The sequence below is a fragment of the Lissotriton vulgaris genome, chromosome 5 (assembly GCF_964263255.1).
Source record: "Lissotriton vulgaris chromosome 5, aLisVul1.2, whole genome shotgun sequence".
Classification (NCBI taxonomy): domain Eukaryota; kingdom Metazoa; phylum Chordata; class Amphibia; order Caudata; family Salamandridae; genus Lissotriton; species Lissotriton vulgaris.
The window spans coordinates 1195356008-1195378319 of NC_141693.1; the positions used below are offsets into that span (position 1 = coordinate 1195356008).

General features: G+C 44.9%; 1 protein-coding gene across 1 annotated transcript in view; it reads left to right on the forward strand.

Annotated features, from left to right (window-relative positions):
- The window catches only part of LOC147712256 (disintegrin and metalloproteinase domain-containing protein 9-like), a 1115055-nt gene that overhangs the window by 952260 nt on the left and 140483 nt on the right, over nucleotides 1-22312 (forward strand). Inside the window, exon 19 of the mRNA XM_086922984.1 lies at nucleotides 17089-17215. Within this exon, the coding sequence (XP_086779110.1) occupies nucleotides 17089-17215 (127 nt within the window). The remainder of the gene's footprint in view (nucleotides 1-17088; nucleotides 17216-22312) is intronic.

The following is a 22312-nucleotide window of genomic DNA, read 5'->3' on the forward strand; positions in this document are numbered from 1 at the left end:
GCATCACTAGCCCTCACTGAACATTTTTTTCAATATGGTGACAAACTTTTCCTCCAAACTGAGGGTACTTCAATGGGTAGTGCCTACACCCCGACCCTAGCCTGCCTCTATATGGCAAATTTTGAGACAGTGAAAATTAGGTGGCCCTATTATATATAAATTCCTTTATTCGGTTTTTGTCAATTATAAAACCATAAAAGCATCAATATGAAATTTACAGCATTAAAACAATTAATACAAAAAAAGATTTCTTTTTAAAGATTCCTTCGATGTCTAATAATGCATTTTAAAAAGTTCAATACATGATAGCAGGTGCGCTCAGAGTCTAACATCTGCAAAAGGATCATGGCCGGACGGCATTGTCTAAGGCCCCAGTCTTTTAGTAATGGAAATAGCCAGGTTCTCCTGTGGGGATGGTAGTATTTACAAAACAGTATCGTATGCATACATGTTTGAACAGAAGTCTCATCACAGGGGCATACAGACAGTTTTGATTCCCAAGTGTTCATTTGCGGGAAAGCGACAAGTCTGTGAAACAGATTGAGTCTGAGTCTAGTTAAGAGCATCCTTTCATAAGAGTTAATTTCCAGTGCAAGATAAGGCTGGATTTGTAGCGATAACTGTACCATGTTCGCGTGTTGTACAGATTGTTTGTTTGAGAGCAGGGAGATTCTGAGTGACTCAAGATGGCTCATTGCCTTCAGTTTCAGCTCTTTCTTGCTTATCTTGGTCAGAGATTGTGGACTGAAGTAGAATCTTTCTAAACCCATGTCCGTAAAAAATCGCTTCACGTAGGTAAGCCAGGCTATTCTGTGCACATTATCAAGGGCCATTGAATCCTCTATAATGGCTTTGGTCAACATGTTCTTGTCAGAGAGCTATATGCGCCTCCAGAGTAGCAATGGCTGTACTTTTATTAGGTCCTCAATGTAGGGGATTCCCAGTTCCATGTGGCATGCGTATGTGGCTGAACACTTGGGGGCGGATAAGAGGAATCTGATGAATGAGTTCTCAGCTGTTTGTAGAGATGCGGCGTCGACATGTCCCCAAACGCCAGCCCCATATAGGGCAGTGGATAGGCATTTTGCGGAATAGATTTGCAACATCTCCACTGGGGATCTCCTTCCGAGTCTTTGTGAAAAACTAATCAAGGCAGTGTTGGCTCTTCTAAAAAGGTGCCTTCTCGACTCAATGGCAGCTTTCCATTTTAGTTTCTCATCGATCATTATGCCCAGGTAGGGATATTGTGGCGTTCTCTCAAGATTTTGATTGTTGAGGGTGATGTTCTTTATCCGTTTACTCCCTCCACCGGCCACCATTACAAACGTTTTTTTCACGTTTATATGCAAGTCCAGCGCGCCCATGAAATCAGCATATTTGTTTAAGGATTTCTGAAGTTCTATGGGGGTGCGAGCCAGAATTACCGCGTCATCCGCGTAGAGCAATGCCGGGATCATGCGTTGTTTTATTCTTGGGAGGTCCTGTGCCCCTCTCAACATCCTCTCTTCCAACCCGTTTGTATACAGGGAGAAGAGGAAAGGGGCCAGGACGCACCCCTGCCTGACTCCTCGCTCTACCTTAAATGACGGAGTTAGCTCACCCTTTGTCCCGTAGCGCACTCTCGCAGTGGCATTCGTATATAATTCCCTTAGGAAGTCCAATAGTGGGGGATCCACCCCCATATTTCGCAGGAGAGTCCATAGCTTTGAGTGTGATACGCAGTCAAAAGCAGAGGACAAGTCCACGTACACCATGTACATTGTCCCCTGCTTTGCGTGGATGTACTTGGAGACAATTAGACTTAGGTTAAGGGCCTGTTCGACGGTTCCGAACCCTTCTCTGAAGCCAAATTGAAGGTCCGATAAGATCTTACTGTCGTCAGCCCATTGTTGCAGTTGTTCCAGGATTACTCTGCCGACTACTTTTCCTGCGGAATCTAATAGAGAGATCGGTCGGTAACATTTAACATCTTGCCGGTCCCCCTTTTTAAAGATGGGAACCATAATGGAGTTGGACCAAGACTCCATTAAACCCAATCTCGCTGTTGCAGAACATACTCTAGTGAGTATAGGAGCCCACAGATCCGGATGCTGTTTGAAGAGATCCACAGGGACCCCGTCAGGTCCTGGAGCTTTGCCCCCTTTACTGAGATTTAGTGCTTGCATTACCTCAAGGATATCAAACTGAATGTTTATTGGAAAGTCGACAGGAGGATGAGAATGAGTTGTTTCTTTGTTGGGAGATGTTAATTTAAATATATGGGAGAAATGTTGTACCCATGTTTCCTCTTCTATCGCTACATCAATTTGAGGTCTACTGGAGTCAGAAAGAAAAGGGGTTTTCACTGTCCGCCAAAAAGACTCACTGTTTTTTGTGAGTGAGCTTTTATGTAGTTCATTCCATAAGGATTGTTTTAGCTCCTGTTTTCTTTGTTTCCTGGCAATTTTGTACTGGTGTCTTAGATGTTTGATCAGTTGTATGTCTCTTTTTGGTTGCCTTAGGGCCTCTTTTAATTTGGTTAAGGAGCTCGTACAGTCGTGATTGAACCAGCCTGGGATTGTTGGATTGTTTGGGTTATTTGATTTATTTTCCCTGGTCAGCATTAGTTTGGTTTTATCCAAAATGATCTTGAAGTTTTGGAGGATGACGTTGTCATCAGATTCCAGGTCTAAGCAGTTTATTATGTTAGGGTATAGCGTCTTTATTATACTACTGCTTAGTTGGGTTGGATCCGTCTTGCCCCATTTCACTCTGAAACCATTTGGTCTGCCCACTTCTATCTGATTTTGAGAAAGAGTGTGTGCAATTAGGGTAGTCTGTGATGGGTGATCTAGAAGATCCAGATCCACTCTAAGCGCAAAATGATCGCTTAAGTTGTTTGCCAATAGGGTAAAGTCCGTAGTTAACTGTCTCAGCCCATCCGTTGTTAGGACATAATCTACAGTAGTCTCGTGTCCCCGCCCTAGATATGTGGGGTAGAGAGTATTATCATCCGGATTTTGCTTGTTTGTTAGTGACAATTCCAGGTCTGTGAGGAGATTGTTCATCGCTTCCCCTTTTCCATCGTGTGAAAAATGGGCAAGGGGGTTATCGTGCTCGTCCACTATCCCACAGTTAAGATTGTTCAGATGTGGGCAGGGATAGATATTAAAGTCTCCTCCCCATAGTAAGTGAACAGTTGCCTTTTTACTATATGTCTTGGTATATCTAGCGATTTTTTCCTGGATTGTCTGGAGAGTTTTGATGACGTTTTCTTCTTCTAGGTTGTTGTAGAAGTTTACTAGGATGACAATAACATCTTTGCCAACTGAGATGGTAATAAGTTGGAAGTTTGGAGAGTTTTCAATTTTGAGGAGTTTCAGGCTAGGAATTGTGTTAGCTATGTAGGTGATCAAACCCCCCTTGGGCCTACCCGCAGTACTAGGAATGGCTGGGGAAAAAGGGTTTTATAGCCTGCGATATGTAGCTCTTTTATGGCCCATGTTTCCTGGAGGCATATTATTTTTCCATCCTCGAGAAATTGGGCTGCTGAGCCATCATCTATTTTAGTGCGAAGTCCCGCTATGTTCCAGAAAATGACAGACAAAGATCGTTGTCTATTATCTTGTCTCGTGGTCACTTTCCTTTCCGGGACACTAGGTGGAGTGTTTGGGTTGTCATTGGTAGAATCTGGTGGTGGTCAATCGACCATCTCCAGACTACTGTATCGGTTCATAGTTGGTATACCTGACCAGTTTTCCCAGTACGGTGTTTCTCCATATCTAGGTCTAAAGGGCCGCTGAGGTGGGGCGCCCCATTGTTCCCAGTCTCTTCTTCTGTTGCGGGGACCCATTACCTGCCATGGGGCTTCCTGTTGATAGTAATTTGGGTCGGCCGACCACCATGAGGGGTCTAGATCGTTCTGCTGTGGGGGGATCTTGGGTCTAGCGTTAGTAAAGTCCCAGGGCTGTGGGACTGCTTTAAGCCACAGGTTGTCTTGTTCGTTAAAGTGGCTATTATAATGCTTTTTAGGATAAAAGAAAGAAAGACTCTTTGTGTCAATTCCCCCACTTGGATTATGTTGTTCCCAGGAGCATATGTACTTGACAACCTTGGGATCCTCGAAGGTGATGACAATGCAGTCACCCTGTATTAGTTTTTTAGTGTGTCCCACCCAAGGGGTCCTACTAACTGTTGCAATCCTACTTGTCCAATTAGGGGGAGAAGGGCGGTTCGTGTTTAGCCAATATTGGACCTTATTCTTTAGGGACCAGTTAGGCTCAGTTATCTCCCCTGTTAATTCTGGTACACCCGTCATTACGACCACATATGGTGATGCTTCAGGTGGTAAATGCGTGTAAGTTCTACCATCGTTAGCTCCTCTAGTGGTACCTTTATTAACTGTGGGGTTTGGTTTGCTCTGGGGAGGGTTAGTAGTGGCTGGTGTTTTTGGGGCTGGCGTGTTTACTTTTGTTATGTTAGTAGCTGTGGCTTTTGGGAGTGAGTCAGCGTTAGGAGTTGGTACTATTGTTACCGCGGGTGGTTTGCCTACTACAGAGTCTTTTGCAGCAGGTTGTGGTTTTGTTACAGGACGGGTTTGTGTAACTTTTTTACTTTGTAAAGGGGGTACAGATTGATTATTTGTTCCCTTTTTTTGGGGTTCACAAGTTGGGTTATGTTGTAGGGATTTGGTAATTTTTAGCATTTGGGTTTCTATATTTATTAATCTCATTTCAAGAGGTTGAAGTAGAGTTTTTAATACTGAGGTAATTTTATTTACCAGATCAGGAGAATCTGGTTCATTGCTGTGGGAGATGATAACGGGTGAACCTATGACAGTAGTATTTATATTGTTATTGGGGGAAGAATGGTGTACTAGAACCTGATGATTAGTATGGTCCGCCGCTCTTGGTGACGAGCAAGCCAGGTTGGGGGGCGTGATTAGATCAGTTGTCTCAGCTATTTCGATCCCATTAGCTAGGTCTGCTTTCCCCTTATCCTTTCTTTTCTTTACAGCCCCCTCCCTCCTCCCTCTTGCCTGTCTTACTTCTTCTGGCGTTTGCTCGCGTAGAAGTTCAGGTGTTTTTTCTAAGTCTGAGTTGGTAAGTGAGAGGGATAGTTGAGAGGCTGAGAGATCTACGTTGTTCGGCAGGCTAAGCCTCTTACTACTTTGTGGTGGATCGGCTAGGGCGTTTTCCACCTCTGGAGTTCTTGCTGTGGCCAATGGTCCCATAGAGGATCGCCTCGCGATCGCGAGATCTGTGTATACTCTTCCCTCTATCAGGCTAATGCTTTGGTCGATAAAGGTGTTAGCCTTGGCCAAAAAGTCATCCATTGGGCCTAGAAGCTGTTCTCCAATGCCTCTCTTTTTTAATTTCTTTAGTTCGTTACTCCTGGTATTCATTTTTCGTGGGATAGTTTGGAGGAGATGGTCTGTTTGGGATGCAGGGGGAGGAAGTAGAAATACTCAGGGAACTCGGGCTTAGAGGGAGAGCCCGGCCCGGTCTCCTCACGGTCTCTAACGGCCTCAAACGGCCCGCTCTTTGCCCGGTCTTCGCAGTCCTGGGGCCGGCGCCTCACCCTCCTCTGCGGCCACGCGGTATTTACCGGCGTCTCAGCCGCTCCAGCAAACGCAGGGTGAAGATGGTTTAGCTACTCCTGTAGCTTAGGCGGTGAATCAGGGCTCCAACAAACAGCAAAGGCAGCAGAGTCAGTTGCGAGTGGCACCCGCGAAGCGGGTGCCGTGAGATGTTAAGGGCTTGGCTGGGGGCGTGGCACTGTGAGGGGGCGCGGCTCTCACGGGAAGAGGACCAGCTGGAGCTGTTGTATGCTGGTCCTCGCAGTCCCGGGGCCGGCGCCTCACCCTCCTCTGCGGCCACGCGGTATTTACCGACGTCCCAGCCGCTCCAGCAAACGCAGGGTGAAGATGGTTTAGCTACTCCTGTAGCTTAGGCGGTGAATTAGGGCTCCAACAAACAGCAAAGGCAGCAGAGTCAGTTGCGAGTGGCACCCGCGAAGCGGGTGCCGCAAGATGTTAAGGGCTTGGCTGGGGGCGTGGCACTGTGAGGGGGCGCGGCTCTCACGGGAAGAGGACCAGCTGGAGCTGTTGTATGCTGGTCCTCGCAGTCCCGGGGCTGGTGCCTCACCCTCCTCTGCGGCCATGCGGTATTTACCGGCGTCCCAGCCGCTCCAGCAAACGCGGGGTGAAGATGGTTTAGCTACTCCTGTAGCTTAGGCGGTGAATCAGGGCTCCAACAAACAGCAAAGGCAGCAGAGTCAGTTGCGAGGAGGAATTCCTCCTCCAATAGCAACACCAGCACAGAAAGATGGGGTAGCAAAGAAGTGAGAAGGGGCCCCCACCAGCCATGTTCAGCTATAGCAAGGCTCCATTCCAAGGGCCACCAATGTGGCAGTACCCAATGTTCCCCCAGAGCCCACAACAGCCCTTTCCTCATCCCTACAACCCCATCTTTTAGGCAGAGGTTGGGGCAGAGGGAGAGGAAAAAGAAAAGATGGTCAATAAAAAGAGTACAATGGCAGGAACCTCCACCTCCACCAATGCAACTCAGGAGTCACCTAGGGAAGAAAAACTGTTAGTCAATCTATCCATGAGGGAACTCACTGTCACAGTGAAAAAAAGCCCTAAAGAAGGCAGTAAGCTTCATACCAACACCTAAAACAAATAAGTTCAGGACTAATTGTGAACTCCACAATTGTTTCCGTAAGATACGTCTTAAAGCATTATTTGCAGAACAATATTATCAAGAACCAATGGAGTCAGGGTTACGTAATCCCTCCACATTCACCCCTACTTCTAGTATGATTCCTAATAAACTCCTGACTTTCGAGCAAGCAGTACTGAAAGAGGTAGAAAAAAGCTGCAGACCTTGCAGTTTCCATAATATGTCTAACAGGGAACTTGAAGCAATAAAGTCCCTGGCCAATGACACAAAAATCCCTATTAAACAGGAAGATAAAGGGGGAGCAATAGTGATTATGTCTACCTCTGACTATGACACAGAATGTCTCCACCAGCTATCGGATGACTGAAGACTCTACTGAGTGCCCGAGTACTCGCATCACTTCCATGGCAAAAACTCAAGCGTGAATTTCTAAAAATAAGGCAGAATTTCTAGTAAACAGACAACCTAAAATCCCCTATTTTTACACCCTCTCGTAAATCCATAAGGGGTGCTCCACCCCACCTGGCAGACCCATAGTCTCCAGTATAGGTTCTTTACTCGAACCACTGTCATGATTCTGTCCCCATTTCCTCCAACCTTTGGTTAAAAAGACACCATCCATTTTACAGGATCCTAGGGATGTGTTGTCTCTCACTGAGCTGACCCTTGACACACACCAGGTTGATCTATTGGAGACCCTGAATGTGGAAGCACTCTATACTAATATCCCCCAGGCAGCCTCCCTAGAGGTAGCCGAAAGAACCCTGTTATTACCTGAATGAACTTCAATCACTCCGATCAGTTTTGTCATAGAGTGCGCATCACTAGCCCTCACTGAACATTTTTTTCAATATGGTGACAAACTTTTCCTCCAAACCGAGGGTACTTCAATGGGTAGTGCCTACACCCCGACCCTAGCCTGCCTCTATATGGCAAATTTTGAGACAGTGAAAATTAGGTGGCCCTATTCTCTACAGTGTGAATATCCTCAGTTGCCATTGTTACATTAATGATATTTAGATTTTTTGAAAAGGGGAAAAAACAACCTGCAGCTCCTTTATTGAATGAATCAACCAAATGAACCTCTTCTTAAGTTTTACTGGGAACATTTCTAAAGAGGGTCTACGGGTTTTGGATCTTATGATCCATCTGTCTAATGGGAGAATCCTTACAACGACCTTCAAAAACCAACAGGTAGCAACAGCTTGCTTTTGTATGGCATCCATCACCCAAAATCTTTGTGTGATAATCTGCCCTACGGGCAATTTTTGTGATTACATCACAACTGCAGTAACATATAGGGTAAAGACAAAGGCTAGATACAAGTTATAAAATCATGTAAAGCATTTCAGGCTAAATATTTCCATACATTATGTTTCGAACAATGTCATAAAGTGCACTGTCATAGACATATCCACATAACCAAACAATCTATGAAACATAATGAAAATATTTTAATTCAAGGTATCTCGTTGATAAACAGAATCTTTATTGAAGAGGTTTTATGTTTTTATAAGATATATCAAATATATAGTTTAGTGTACATTTATTTATATTGATATTCTGTACATGTCATGCTAATATATAATCATAGGTCTGTGAAAAACATATATATACTCATATGTCCATAAAGGACGAATACATACATACATAAATATGACAAAGATCATACATAACAACACTATACATTAAGTAAAAATGCGAGAGAACATATGTGTAAACTATGACGCAGTTCAAGGCTGGCGGTAGACATAAACACTATGCGCGTTTCGGCATGTATGCCTTCGTCAAGAAAACCTGTCTCAACTTTTTCTACAACGAAATAAACAATGAACAACATGTAAACATATGCGTGCACTACTTAGCCTGAAATGTAAGCTTTTTATTTATTAAGAGCAGATCATGCTTCTAGAGTAAATCATCGGTGCCATTACTTCTAAAGAAGTGTTGATGTATATAGGATTTTTTATATAAAAAGCACATAAATTGAACATAGTAAGGAAATGATATAGAAAACACACATTGCTATTAATGCAATGTGGTTAAAGCGTGCTACCTTCACCAAGGTTATTAAAGATGAAACCTTATATTCCCAGAATAATAAGCACAAAATGATGGTCCTAGAGAGGAATAAGTGAAGGAAGATGTGAAGAAATATTAGAGGATGATATTTCTAAGTGGTATTACACGTGAATAGGAGGACTTCTCTACAGTTTATGCCTCCTCTTGATGCAAGATATTTCCCCAAGTTGTTCGTTCTGTCGCCAAAGAAGATTCATTATGGTGGCCTAAACTCTTTTACGTGTATCTCTGCGTGATGGCTGGACGTCTGACGTCAAATTTACTTGTAGAGCAAAGCGGGGTAAAATCACCGCTTTGCTATGAAAGATATGTAAAAATAGAAAGTGGACTGGTAAAGTGAATGCCGACAGAACTAAAGACTTGGGGAAATATCTTGCTGCCAAAACCAGGAAGTAGCCTGCACCCTTTATTAGGACAGCCATGTTCGTAATTGTAGTCACTTTTTATGAGAAGAACAATGGTTCAAAGGTGGCCTGATTAGGTCCAGTAACAGAAGGTTAAAGATTATTTTGTCTAGAGATTGAGTCAATTGGGGAGCAGGCTTCGTAGGGCAGCATATGTATTTTTAATCATTATAATTGCAAGTTGGTATTTACACAAGTACGTTCAGGTGCTCACATGAGTGAAAAAGGTGCGTAACATGACTGGGGTGAAAATGACAATATACCAAATATCACAAGGACAACAAAAAGAAATCCAGAACAATAAAAAATATTCTCTTTATCAATGAGATACCTTGACAGTGCACTTTATGACATTGTTCGAAAAATAATGTATGGAAATATATAGCCTGAAATGCTTTACATGATTATATAAATTGTATCTAGCCTTTGTCTTTACCCTATATGTACTTTTCCCTACAGCTAGCAAGTTCTATTGTTCACCGTAGGGGGCCCCGTCTTTACCAAATCACAACTGCAGTAACATACATGACTTTGATATCCAAGCACAATTAGCAGTGAATCTAGAGGCCCATCAATACCCTCGACAGTGCATAAGAACTGCACAGAAATGTGCAAAAAACAAGAGCAGGGGGGTTCTATTAAAACTACGTACTAGGCCGAGTACAGATGTTCTAACATTCACACCCGATTCCAATGCCCTTCAGAAAATCATTAGGGAACACTGGGCGATCCTACAAACAGGCAACCTTTCGCTACCAATACCTAGGTTTGCATTGAAATGTACTGCCAACCAAAACGATATGTTGACCAAGAAAACTAACAAAACCTACACATAAATTCCCCCAGTGGTGGGACATTTCTCCTGCAGCTCTTGTAATGTATGCGCCTACACAGATGCTGCAAAAGAAATTCAGTTGAGCAGCATGATAACAAGGGTACAGAAAAAAAACACAAATTGCAGCTCAAAAAATTGCATATACATGATCAGCTGCCCATGCCATAATACATTAGGCATGACGATCAGAGCAGTAAAGATTAGGATTATGGCCGGGGACGCGCTTTTTGAACCAGAGGCCACATTTCGCTTTGTGCCGTGAGGTGAACGGCTTTCAGCTGCCTGTTTCTGCGCCGTGAGGTGAACGGCTGACAGCGCAAGGAGCTTTGCCCTGAGGAATACAGCCTCCAGCATCCCTTGGGACTCTGACGGCTGATGACACCACAGCAGCGCCGGTCTGAGCACATATAAGCGCGCCCGCCTCCACGCAACGCAGGACGCGCTTTTTGAACCAGGGGCCACATTTTGCTTTGTGCCGTGAGGTGAACGGCTTCCAGCTGCCTGTTTCTGCGCCGTGAGGGGAACGGCTGATAGCGCAAGGAGCTTTGCCCTGAGGACTACAGCTCCCAGCATCCCTTGGGGCTCTGACAGCCGGTGACACCACATCAGCGCCGACGCCGACAGCGGGACGCGCGCGGGCGAAGCCCGGGCCAAGGCGGGCCCGTCCTTGCTCGTCATCACCCGGAGGAGGCTGGGCTGGGCCCACCCCATTTCATCTACAAAACTACACCAAGGTACTTTTTGACTTTTGGACAAAAAGACTCTCCCCTCCCTGTAGCAGTTTAAGCACTCTCCACCAACGCCACATTGATGGAATTATAAACCTAGCGGGCAACATTGACTGTGCTAGTAGCGTACAAGTTATTGTTATATTCTACTTATTTTTTTTTTCTTTATTTTCTTCTTTGTTTAGTTCTAACTGTTGTATTGCTTATTTGAATGGGGAAGAAGAAAAGTATGGAAGGGGCCGGGGGGGGGGGGAGGCCCCAGTGCCAGCGGGGGAAAAGTTAAGAAGGTTAGGAAAGCCTCCAAAAGAGTGGCAAACAATTGCGTAATGGATCGGATAGATAATATTGTTAGGGAATGTGAGGATATTTTGGGTGTGGACCCTGTAGTTCCCTCTTCTATCTCAGTCACCCCAGCTACCATCTCTTCTAAATCCACTATACCTTCACTGTTTAAGAAATCAGCTCAGAAGGCGAGTGGGGGACTACTTGAGGTTCTGGTCCATAACCAACCAGCTAGTTTCCTTTCCCCCGCTGAGACATGGTATCCCCCTCACGACCTACTCGCAAATCAATTAGCATCCCCTATCACTTGTTCGAATGGATTAGAGATATTAGCAGATCGTCCGATTCCCTTAGAAACGGAAATTGCTGCAGCCACTCCCACCCTGCCAACCAGGCCATGCTCATGCAACCTCCATGAAAATACTATGCTTGAAATGGTAGTGGCATTAAAAGCTGAGGTAGAATCCCTGAGGAGTATAATCCTAGAGCTTACTACCATCATTAAGGCGCCCTCTCCTAATCCCCCTCTAATCACCCCCGAGTGGGTCTCTAGTTTAAAAAAGGGGCCACCGACAGGTGTAGCAGGCGTCCCCATTATAAAAAGATCACATAAGCACGCTCACAACAGTACAGCTCACAATACTTGTTACGCAGTCTGCTCCTTGAACCAGCGATTTGACAAAGATGATTCTGCCAAACCCAAAAAAACAGATCAAGTATATGACACCCAATCCCTGGTTCGCCCTGCTGTAAATACTTCATCCTCACGGATTCCTCCGGTTTCACCTATCGTGTCACCTTACACTGTATTCATGGTAAATGTCCCAAAGCTTAATGTAGGGCATTATGAGAGCAATGAATCCACAGTCAACAAATCAATACACTGGCTTCGGTATGTGAGAGGCTGTTGCTCTATAATAAGGGAACATATAATCAGAGCTAGGGTGTCCATCTGTGTCCAGAGCCTTCGATAATATCAAACTGACTATATCTAATGCAGACTTAGCTGAAAATCTGGTTGCATTAGAGTTCCGTACATCTTCTCCTGACTCATCAAGAATTCAGATCAGGCGTCATCCACTCACATTAGATCAGAACCCAAAATCATTACAAAAAGCCCAAAGAGGGGGTTCTTGTGTCAACATTAGATCAGATTGATTGACCCATGGATGTGTCTTCCCAGAAGCTAAGGTCAAGCCGCCATTATACTGAATTTCCAAATAGCATGTATGCTGTTAGTTCCCCAACCGCACACTACGACACATCGCATTGTAACATTATTACTTCAAGACAAAGTAAGGCAACTTCTGCCAATGTAACCTTGGGCAGATGTGCTGGGCCTGTTTCTAATTGTCTACATGCACTGCAGAATGCACTAACAGAATATATACATCAAGAGGGGCTGGTATGTAGCCCAAATATGGCTCTAATAACTAATGTAGGGCAGGATGGATGTGAAGGCTTGATTCTCCCATACCCGCCCACAGCTCACTTGACCAATATGACTAGCACAAATAATGTTAGGAAGCCGACCTTACCCCCTTAAGGATCATTTCGTGGAACGTTGCAGGGCTAAAAAAGAAATTGGTCCTTCCCTCGTGGAATAAAACCTTCAAAGACCACAAAGTATGTATCTTCCAGGAAACTTGGAGTTTATCTCCCCTTTATAAATCTGGTTACACTACCTTCTTTTTCCCAGCTGTCCACTCAGGAAAAGGGCGTCCATCTGGTGGCCAAATTGTGTGGGTCAATATTAAGTTAGTGTGGTCAGTCAAGCAGAATCCAGTCATATCACAAGATATTTTGTGGCTCACCATAAAGGGGCCACAAAGAGGTAGCACTATTGAACTGTTTAATGTCTACATAAGAGGCACAGCTGGGGGTAAGACTTCCCTAACCCCTTTACTTCTTGAGGAATACCTAAGTACCTGCCATGCACACTCTAAAATAGTGGTGGCAGGAGACCTCAACTGTACATTCGAGCCATTGGGCTCGGATGATCTATTGGGGACATCAGACGAGGATTCGAACTGGGGAATCCCATCCCTTGGCTTAACACCCATCAAGAAATGGACCCAGGTGGTGATACAGATCAATGCGATCTGCCTTGAGTTTGCGCTGAGGGCCTTAAATGGTAGAGTTCCATCTGATTTTATAGGAGCTCACACATTTAGTAGAACAGGTGCCACATCCCGAATTGACTACATTTTGATAGACGTCAGTTTATGGTCCACAACCGTTGATATGATGGTTGGCTTAACCATGGACAGTGACCATAACTCCCTATCTTTCCATTTGGAAAATCGTTGGTCCCACACAGCACACGACATTCCTGCCGGCCCAAAATCCTACACCAAGAATGTGATCCCCTCGAATTGTGGTAGATTTTTGAAATGGCAAAAGATAGTTGGGCAGGACTTAAAAATACGCTCTATTGCGGAGATACTAACTAATCAGACCAGGGCATTGGAGGGTGCTGCTACTGATGTGATAGCTGTTGGGAGAGCAACTATGATCTATGAAGAAACCATCAGGCAGATTGGTTCCCACTTCCATATCAGGCAACACCATAATCACAATAACCGGAAGAGCAAAGGGCAAAGCTCTTGGTACACGAAGGCTTGTAAAACAAAAAAGGAAAGCCCTGTCATCTGCATTGAAAGGGAAAATTCTGCCTGAGATAAGGGTAGCAAGGAAGGAGTATAAAGTCGCTATAAAAGTTGCCAGACGAGATTGGGAAGAAACCTACTGGCAAGCTCGTAAAGATGCCTGTAAGCCAAGTGACTCCATACTCTTCTAGTCCTTGATAAAAGCAGGCAAACCCAAGGATGAAGCGCTGATTCCCAATCACATCACTGGTTTGGACTGGCATGCCCATTTCTCCAATTTATACACGGGACATGACTTAGGGCCAAAAGATCAGTCTCATGTGCAGGTTGTCTATACATACTCAGAGTGTTCTAATGATTTGTTTACTCATAGAGAAATAGTAGATGTCATTGGTCTTATTGTTCCCGGCAAAGCTGCAGGGCAGGATGGCATTCCAGGAGACCTCTTGCTCTCCGAACCAAGCAATTGGGCAATTAATGCAATTGTTCAGGGTGCAGAAGTCACAGAATCGTGGAAAGGAGCAAAAGTAGTTTCCCATCTACAAAAAGGGCGACAGAGAGGACCCTGCCAACTACAGGCCTATAAGCCTGATTGACGTTATTCAGAAGGTGGTTGGCAGAGTCCTCTTACACAGGATTCTTGATTGGATAGACGATGGTAATGTTTTGTCACAGTATTAGGCAGGGTTCAGGAAAAAGACCGGGACCATAGAACAGGTCTTCCAACTATTGATGCTCCATTGGAAGGTGGTTCAAATCGGTGGGGGCAGTCTTTATATAGCTTTCATTGATTTGAAGACTGCGATTTAGAACCCAGGGGCAAACTATGGGCAGTGTTGGCAGAAATGGGTATCCCACCACAAATCCTCAACCTATTGATTCACCTTCTCGAGGAAAACTGTGCCCGAATCAGATCTCCCAGGGCCAAGTGACTGATAGAATCTCGGTTAACAGGGGGGTACGGCAGGGATGCGCCATGGCACCCACCCTGTTCCTATTGTATATGAATGAGGTGGTTGACTTTCTGAAGAAAGAGCCTGCCAACGCTCCCACCCTAGGGGCCGATAAGATCGCGACCCTCCTGTTCGCCGATGATACGCTACTTATTTCTAAAACACCAGATGGCTAACAGAAGCTGCTTGATAAATTCCATCTTTTTTGTACAGATTGGGGTCTTAAGATAAATACCACCAAAACCAAACTCATGGCTTTTAACCTCTGTAAGCAGTTCAGAGTTAATCTTAGACGTGAGGGAACGTTATTAGAGAGAGTCAACACATTTGATTATTTGAGCATCAGACTCTCTGACAAGATGATATGGAGACATCACCTGGATAAAATGTCACTAACCCACAGGCGTGTTGCAGGAGCCGTTAGGAAAGCTCATAGTTTATCGATGAGCAAGCCGGTAGCTCCGGCCTTAGCGGCCTATCAAGGCAAAGCAGCCAGCTCTGCCCTATATGGAGCAGAGCTCTAGGGTTTTGAATGTATGGCGGAAATCTCTACCTCAGAACATAAATTTATAAGGGAATTAGTGTCCTTGCCTATTAGCACCCCTTGAGACCACTTTTTCATGATATGGGCATGCGCCCTTTTGGTGCTATAGCAAGGCTTCGTCCTTTGCTCTTCTGGGCACGCATATGGCGGACCCCAGAACTGTCCGGGTATGCAGCGGCACTCACAGAGGTAATGTTATTAGATTCAGTGCACAAAGTCAAATAGCTGACAAATCTAAAAAAACTTCTCTCTGACTTGGGGTTATCTGACTCTTGGGCAAGTCAGAACCCCCCAAACAGGGCTGAACTTAAATCCTTGTATTGGCAGTCGGTGGGAGTTTTGGCCTTAAGAAATCCCCATGTAGGCAGATTAACTGAAGAGTTCCTATTACATAAACAACATATCCTTCTTGAACCATACTTGGACTTTATCCAAGTCCCAAGGGACAGAACACTATACATACAGTTTAGGCTAGGGACACTTCCACTACACTTGTTTACTGCCAAATGAAAATCTTAAAAGCAAACAACACCCTCTTACCCATGCTGTGCCGCATCCGAAGAAAGTATAGCTCACTTTCTCTTTGCAGGTCCAGGATATAAGGAGGCGAGGGCTATGTGGCTCAAACCATTATGCAGGAGCCTTGGCACCCCAAGATATTTAGTGGCCCTCCGCTTGCTAAGAACAGATACAACCCCGTTTCTCGTCTGCGGAGTGGCAACATTTTTGGGACGTGCCTGGTCTGCATGGCAAAAAAACATCCAGAAGGGTCTACAGTGCCAGCTTCGGGTAGACATAGCCTAGGCGCTCTAATTGTGCAATTGTATTTTCACATAGCTGTGTTTTATACTTTTTAACGATTCCAATTTTAACATGTCAAATGGTTTTTAAGGATGAATTATTTTATGAATTATGATTATTGTAATCTTCTCTTAGACATATTAATTGTAGTTTGCTTTTATGATAAAAAATTTTATCGAATAAAGCTTTATTGAATTGAATTGAAATATGGAACTTCGCAGCACCATACGCTGCATAAAATCAAGTACCAAGAGATGTACCCAATTTCTACTGTTGGCCACACTCATGATTGCATAAAATGGACTATATTATTGGCCTACTAACACATGAGCAAGGACACACCGTTCAGGAAAGAACAATACTGGATTTTCCGGCTTTCTACACACATTAATGCCCTTATTGCAGCACCGACCCAGCGAAGAACTAGTCCAATTATGAAGCATGACACCCATTCAGGTGTGTGAGGGCCTGTGCTCCTATTTGAGCATTATCCTTACCGTACCTTGGAAACATCCGACCTAGTGTTTCTTTAATAGCTTTCACTAGGAACTGCATATCTTGTTTATATTTTGCATTCTCTGTGCCCATCAGACCTCTTACTATTCCCTGTCTCCCTCAGACTCCATTCATTTTCCTGTGTCCCCCAAACTGCTTACCTCTCCCTGTGTCCCTCAGACTAGTGAGTTTATCAAAATCTATCTGTGCCTCAAGACCCCGCCCCCCACCCCGGACCCTGTGTCTCTGACTCCCAGTTCATGGATGAAACGCTCAGTCACTAAGAGTCCTGGTCTGTGGGCATCAGACTGCTGTTTTCTGCCCCCCTAAAACTGGTTTCCTCTCTGCCCTTCATATTCCTGAACTGGGGATCTTACAAATTCCTGATCCCTGTCCCCCGCAGTCTTCAGTTCCCTGTGTTCACCATACAACTGACACCTGGGTCCTGCCATTTCTAGTCCTCCTTGTCCTCACAGTCCTGAGCACCTGCAGCACTCATTTGTGGGTCCTGGATAGGTATAGTTTAAGCGCCCAGTAAGATGGCTGACATTCTCCAGAGGAGGCAGGTTTCACCCTGGTTGATAGTTGACGCTCTACATCCTGCCCTCCCCATGACTCTGACTGCTGAAGCTCGGACTCACTTTTTAAAGATTATTAACTCAGTATTTTCATTTCTCTCTGCTTTTCTCTTAGATAACCGGCTACGAGACGCCATGCTCATTGTCTTTCTGCTGGTGGTGCCAGTGTTGATTTTGGTAATTATATTCTTCAAGCGCAATGCCATCAAGGGGATGATCCGCCGTCGGCAGCAACGCTACAGGTAGGGTTTCTGGTTTTCAACTCAGTGATTGTAACCAACAAAAGTAACAATATTTGCTCTTTAGAGGAAAGCGGGAAAGACTACGGGGCATATTATCAAGGGGGTTTATCTCCGCTTTTTTGGCTTTAAAAGCCAAGAAAGCGGAGATAAAATTATCTCCCTATTACCTAGCTGTCGCTAACGCCAGTTAGCGACAGCTAGTAGGAGATAGCGACCATCTTGGGCCCCGCTTTGCATGTCAGTGAAATTTATCACTAATGACATGCAAAGTGGGCGTGCCAAGATGTTAGCGACTGGAAACAGTCGCTAACATCGCTATCTCCTATTACCAACTTTTGGAGATATTCGCGCTAAGCGCGAATATCTCCAAAAGCTAACACCTGCCCCAGAGCAGTTCTTAGCCATGTTATCCAATGGTAGGTGGATAACATGGCCAAGAGCATTAGCTCGGTAAAGCATGAATATCGCTGACTTTTCAGCGATATTCATGCATTTCGGCCGATTTTTATCGCTTAGGAGATAAACCTTGATAATAGCAAGGTTCCTAAGCGATAAAAATCGCCGCAGCTCGGCGATAAAAATATTGCGGCTAAGCCAACATAGCGATAATTATCGCTAGTTGTTGGTAATATGCCCCTACATTTCTCTGCAGTGTCTTTGGCGTACTCTTGCGTCAACACTTTAGAACTGCAGCCCCTATCTCTAAGCACTTCTCATAAAAAACGAATGTTCCGGGCCAATAGTAACTGGTGGGCCACTTACTACGTTATTGAGACGAGTCTTTTTTTTATTTTATTTTTATTTCTGTAATTTTTTATTGAGTAAAAAAAATATGTATTTACATGGAGCATGGAATATACGTGAGCGGAAAAGACAGAGAAAGGAGAAGGGAGAAAAAGAGGGGAAGAGAGGAAGAGAGGAGCGCCGGGGGGGGGGGGAAGTTAAAAGTTCGATTGTCCATCCGGACAATAGTGAGGAGGGGGGGGAAGTAGAGGTCGTGGTCAAAAGAAAGAGCGCATGGTCCGCAGGAGCGTGCTTCTCTTCTGTAGTGTCTGGGTCTTGCGGTCCTGCGCCTATGGGGGTTTATGTGATGTTAGGTACCGGTCTAGGGATCCCCACATGTTAGCTTGCCTGTGTGTTTTCGGTGAGTGTTTTGCTGTGATGTTGTCTGCCCCCCTTAAGAACGTGACCCAGTTGAGCCATGCTTGTGGCGCTGCTTTTGAGGTGTCTTTCCAATTATTTAGGAAACGGAAACACAGAAGTGCTGGTACTCTCCCGTTAACTGTATTGCAGCCAGAGCTTTATATGGGACGGGTCAACCCGGTTCTCAGATCCTGTAGTAATTACAAGCTAACACTGAAACGGGTCCCTTTCGAGCCCAATGTTCACGTCCTGAACTTAGCACGCAAAGCGACTCAGTGATCTTTGAATAATGGATGTGAAAACAGTAAGGTAATTCATATCAGCGACTTAATTCCTGTTTATGCTTCACATGTTTGTCTTAACCTTAATCTTGCACTCCAGAAGTCGTTTGCTACTTCCAGAAGGATGCCTTTCGGTATCTTTTTTTCGTAGCCTAGTGCTCTTGTATAGTGTAATCTTTGAACTGAGTAGCCTTAGGGTAATCTGTCTGTGGGCTAGAAAGGTTTCAGAACACATGATCATCCAATCCTTGGCCTCTCTACAGAGCGCACAGCACAATGTTCACTTGTTCCAGTTGCAATTTTGATTCTGTGAAATGTGTGGGAAGGAGGGACACAGTTGTCAAAATATTGACAAAGGAAAGGTAAAAGAAAATGATGTGCTTACAGGTGGGTGGGTGTGTTGTGTGTTTGGGGGAGTGAAGTGAAGGAGACATGAGGAAGTGCAATCAAAAGACGAGTGAAAAGAATGTGCTGAAGAGGAAAGAGATGAGGGGATGTGGAGGGAAAAATGGCATAGATGTCTGGCATTGAGTGAATAAAAAGGCTATGACACTATGAAGACCACTACTCCTTTCACATGCCTCAGAAAAGTTTAATTCAGTGTCACAGAACATTTTCACAAAACTAATTCTTTACAATAAAATCATTGAGAAAGCCAACAGTCCTGGCTGGTTTTAGGTTACGTTGTATTATGTATCTGGGTGCAATAACAGAAAGCTTAGACAGGAACCCAAATACTGTTCGGGTGGCGCTCTATGGAAATCACAGAAATAAAGTTAACATGCTTGCACACATGCTTAATTATATAGGCCACGCCCCTTTAAAGAGACCCCCCACAACCACTTTTTCTCTCCCAGTTAAAGCCCTGATTGCAGCAGTGCTGAGAAGCAGGGCTTTAGGTGGGCTGGGTCTCACCGGTGCTAAGCACTTTCAGTTTTTGAAAGGGGGGCTCGAAACGGGTCTCTACTGGGCTCTGTTTTGTGCCCTGGCACAGGCGGTTCATATTTTTTCCAGACTGCAGTGACAGCAGGCACATCGATGTGCTCTGTTGCAGGGGTCGAAGTGGGCGGGATCGGAAGGGCACGGCATGCCCCTACTTTTCAAATTTAACTAAGTCCGTTCCCCTACTTCTTCATTTCAAATATGAAGTCCCAGGACGGCAGGAATGCTCCGAACATAAAAAATATTACAGGATCCTCCAGCCTTGTGTGATGCACATGGAGGAAGGCTGCTGCAGTTGCCAGGACTGCCTCCCCCTTCCCCTCTGTATCTGTGGGCAGGGGCCTGCCCGGCTACACTGTAGGAGAAATCAATCCGCACGAAAAACAAAGCTACCTCTGATGGCCCGGCTGCTGCAGTGATTTACGCCTCATTTAGTGAGGAGGCCACATATCTTCCCCCACTGTGACCAATACAATGGTCACACCAGGATACATTGGCAGCCCCGCCCTTGGCCCCATCTGCCCATTATTTTCGGGCTCACCCAGACGGACGCTGCCACAAGGAAAGGAAGAGGACTACATTAGTAATTCGTGGCAGAGTAGACTGTGCCTAAACCTTGGCGCATTTGTAGGGCTCGCCCCTTTCCTATTCCGCAGGAATAGGAAAAAGAGCCCTAATGCAGCTAAACCACTACTTCTCTCCCCAGCGGATTTTGGGAAGTGCACGCCTCGTGCACGAGCTTGCCTGAGCCTTCTGCCTATCAGCCTGCCAGTTCTACTCCCCTAATTATTCACTTCACTTATTCACGGCTGCAGGCTGTGACTCTGGCTCTTCAAAGGCTGCTTGCCTTCTGTCCCTTAATCTCCCCGTGACTCCCCCTCACCTCTCCCACTCCACTGCTTCAGGCCCCCACCATTTGCTCAGGACATTGCTTGTTAATGCAGGCACTTAATTTAATTAGTCAGGCGTGGCACGCAACTAGTGATATCGGAGTGTTACATTTTCAGTATCTTTGGTTAAATTAGGAGATTTTTTTTTTGTTAAATGAGAAATGCAAGTTTTGCTTTTTGAAAGGCGTAGACGTGAAGAAAAAATTAAATGTCTTCCAAACCACATTTTCCCAGTTGTGTATAGCCGGAAACATATACACACATGAAAATATTTTTTATTTAAAAAAAGTTGCATCAAGATGATGCATCGCAACTACGGAGCAAGGAATAGGGACATTCTGATAAGCTGCCTAGACTAGAGCACAACAGCGGTCCAACTTTTATCCATAAGAGTCACATCTAGCAAAGCTTCATTCTCAGAGGCTTGCGAATCCCGGCGTTCAGCATAAAACAGCACAGTGCAGGAATACCTTATCTTTCACTAATATGGGTTTGGAAATCACCGTAAGATACAGCAACCTCTCCTAGTGATGTCCCTATGACGTTTGAGTTTAGCAATAGGATTCTTATTCCACCGCTCGTTTACAGGACCATCCCCCAGCGCCTGCCCCCTCCCCCGTCCTATCCTTCAGTCCACGGGCAAAACAGCAGACAGGGCACTCCAGCGCTACAGCCCGGAGCCCAGGAGCCGAGGCTGCAGCCCCTTCCTTTTCTTGTTCTGCAAGTCAGCCGATGAAACTCATTTAGCGATGTGAACGTACATAATACATTCAGGCACACCTATGTAGCATTTCTGACAACTCTCACACAGCCCCATATCTATCATAAGATATGTTTTCTTACGTGGTTTATGCCATTTTCGCTAGTATAAATAAATCAAGAAAAATATCACATTTGGAAACTTGTCCTAAGAAGAAACCATGCACTTCCTGAAAGAACGATTTTCAAATTATGCAGCAAGACGTGTAATCACTCTTTCCTTGCTGTACGTCCAAACTTTTTGGCAAGGTTCATTTCCGCTTCTCCCAGGCGCTCATAAAACATGCGCAATTGTGCAAGTGACACAGGAACCGGACTCTGTGTGTGTTGGGGCATTAACACCAGGTCTATTGGCTTTGTCAATGCTCGTTTTTAATGCAGGCACTTAATTTAATTAGTCAGGCGTGGCACGCAACTAGTGATATCTGAGTGTTACATTTTCAGTATCTTTGGTTAAATTAGATTTTTTTTCGTTAAATGAGAAATGCAAGTCCAACTCCACCCTCCAACTCCACCCTCCAACTCCACCCTCCAACTCCGCCACATCATCACTCGGGGGACACCGCCACATCATCACTCGGGGGACACCGCCACATCATCACTCGGGGGACACCGCCACATCATCACTCGGGGGACACCGCCACATCATCACTCGGGGGACACCGCCACATCATCACTCGGCCCAACCACCACATCATCACTCGGCCCAACCACCACAACAGCACTGTCCTTGCTTGCTGCCAACAAGCATTTCCATAGCCAATAGGACTCGCATTAGGAAAGTGTAAGCTATTGGCTTTGTGAATAATGATGCTATTAACTTAGATATTTTCAAAGCCGACACATATTAAAAAAATGTGTAATTTAAAATACCAATAGCTCACACTTTCCTAATGCGAGACCTATTGCATTGCAAATGCTTGTTTAAAAACCCTGTGGAAAATGTTTAATGTCTTATCAGCTGTTTTCCTAAAAGATGCTGGACCGGTGCCTTCTACCCAAGTAACTACAGATACCCACTGGGGAAACAAAAACTGGTTCTCTGCCAGGCGGCTTAATTTTTATACCAGCCCTTATAACAC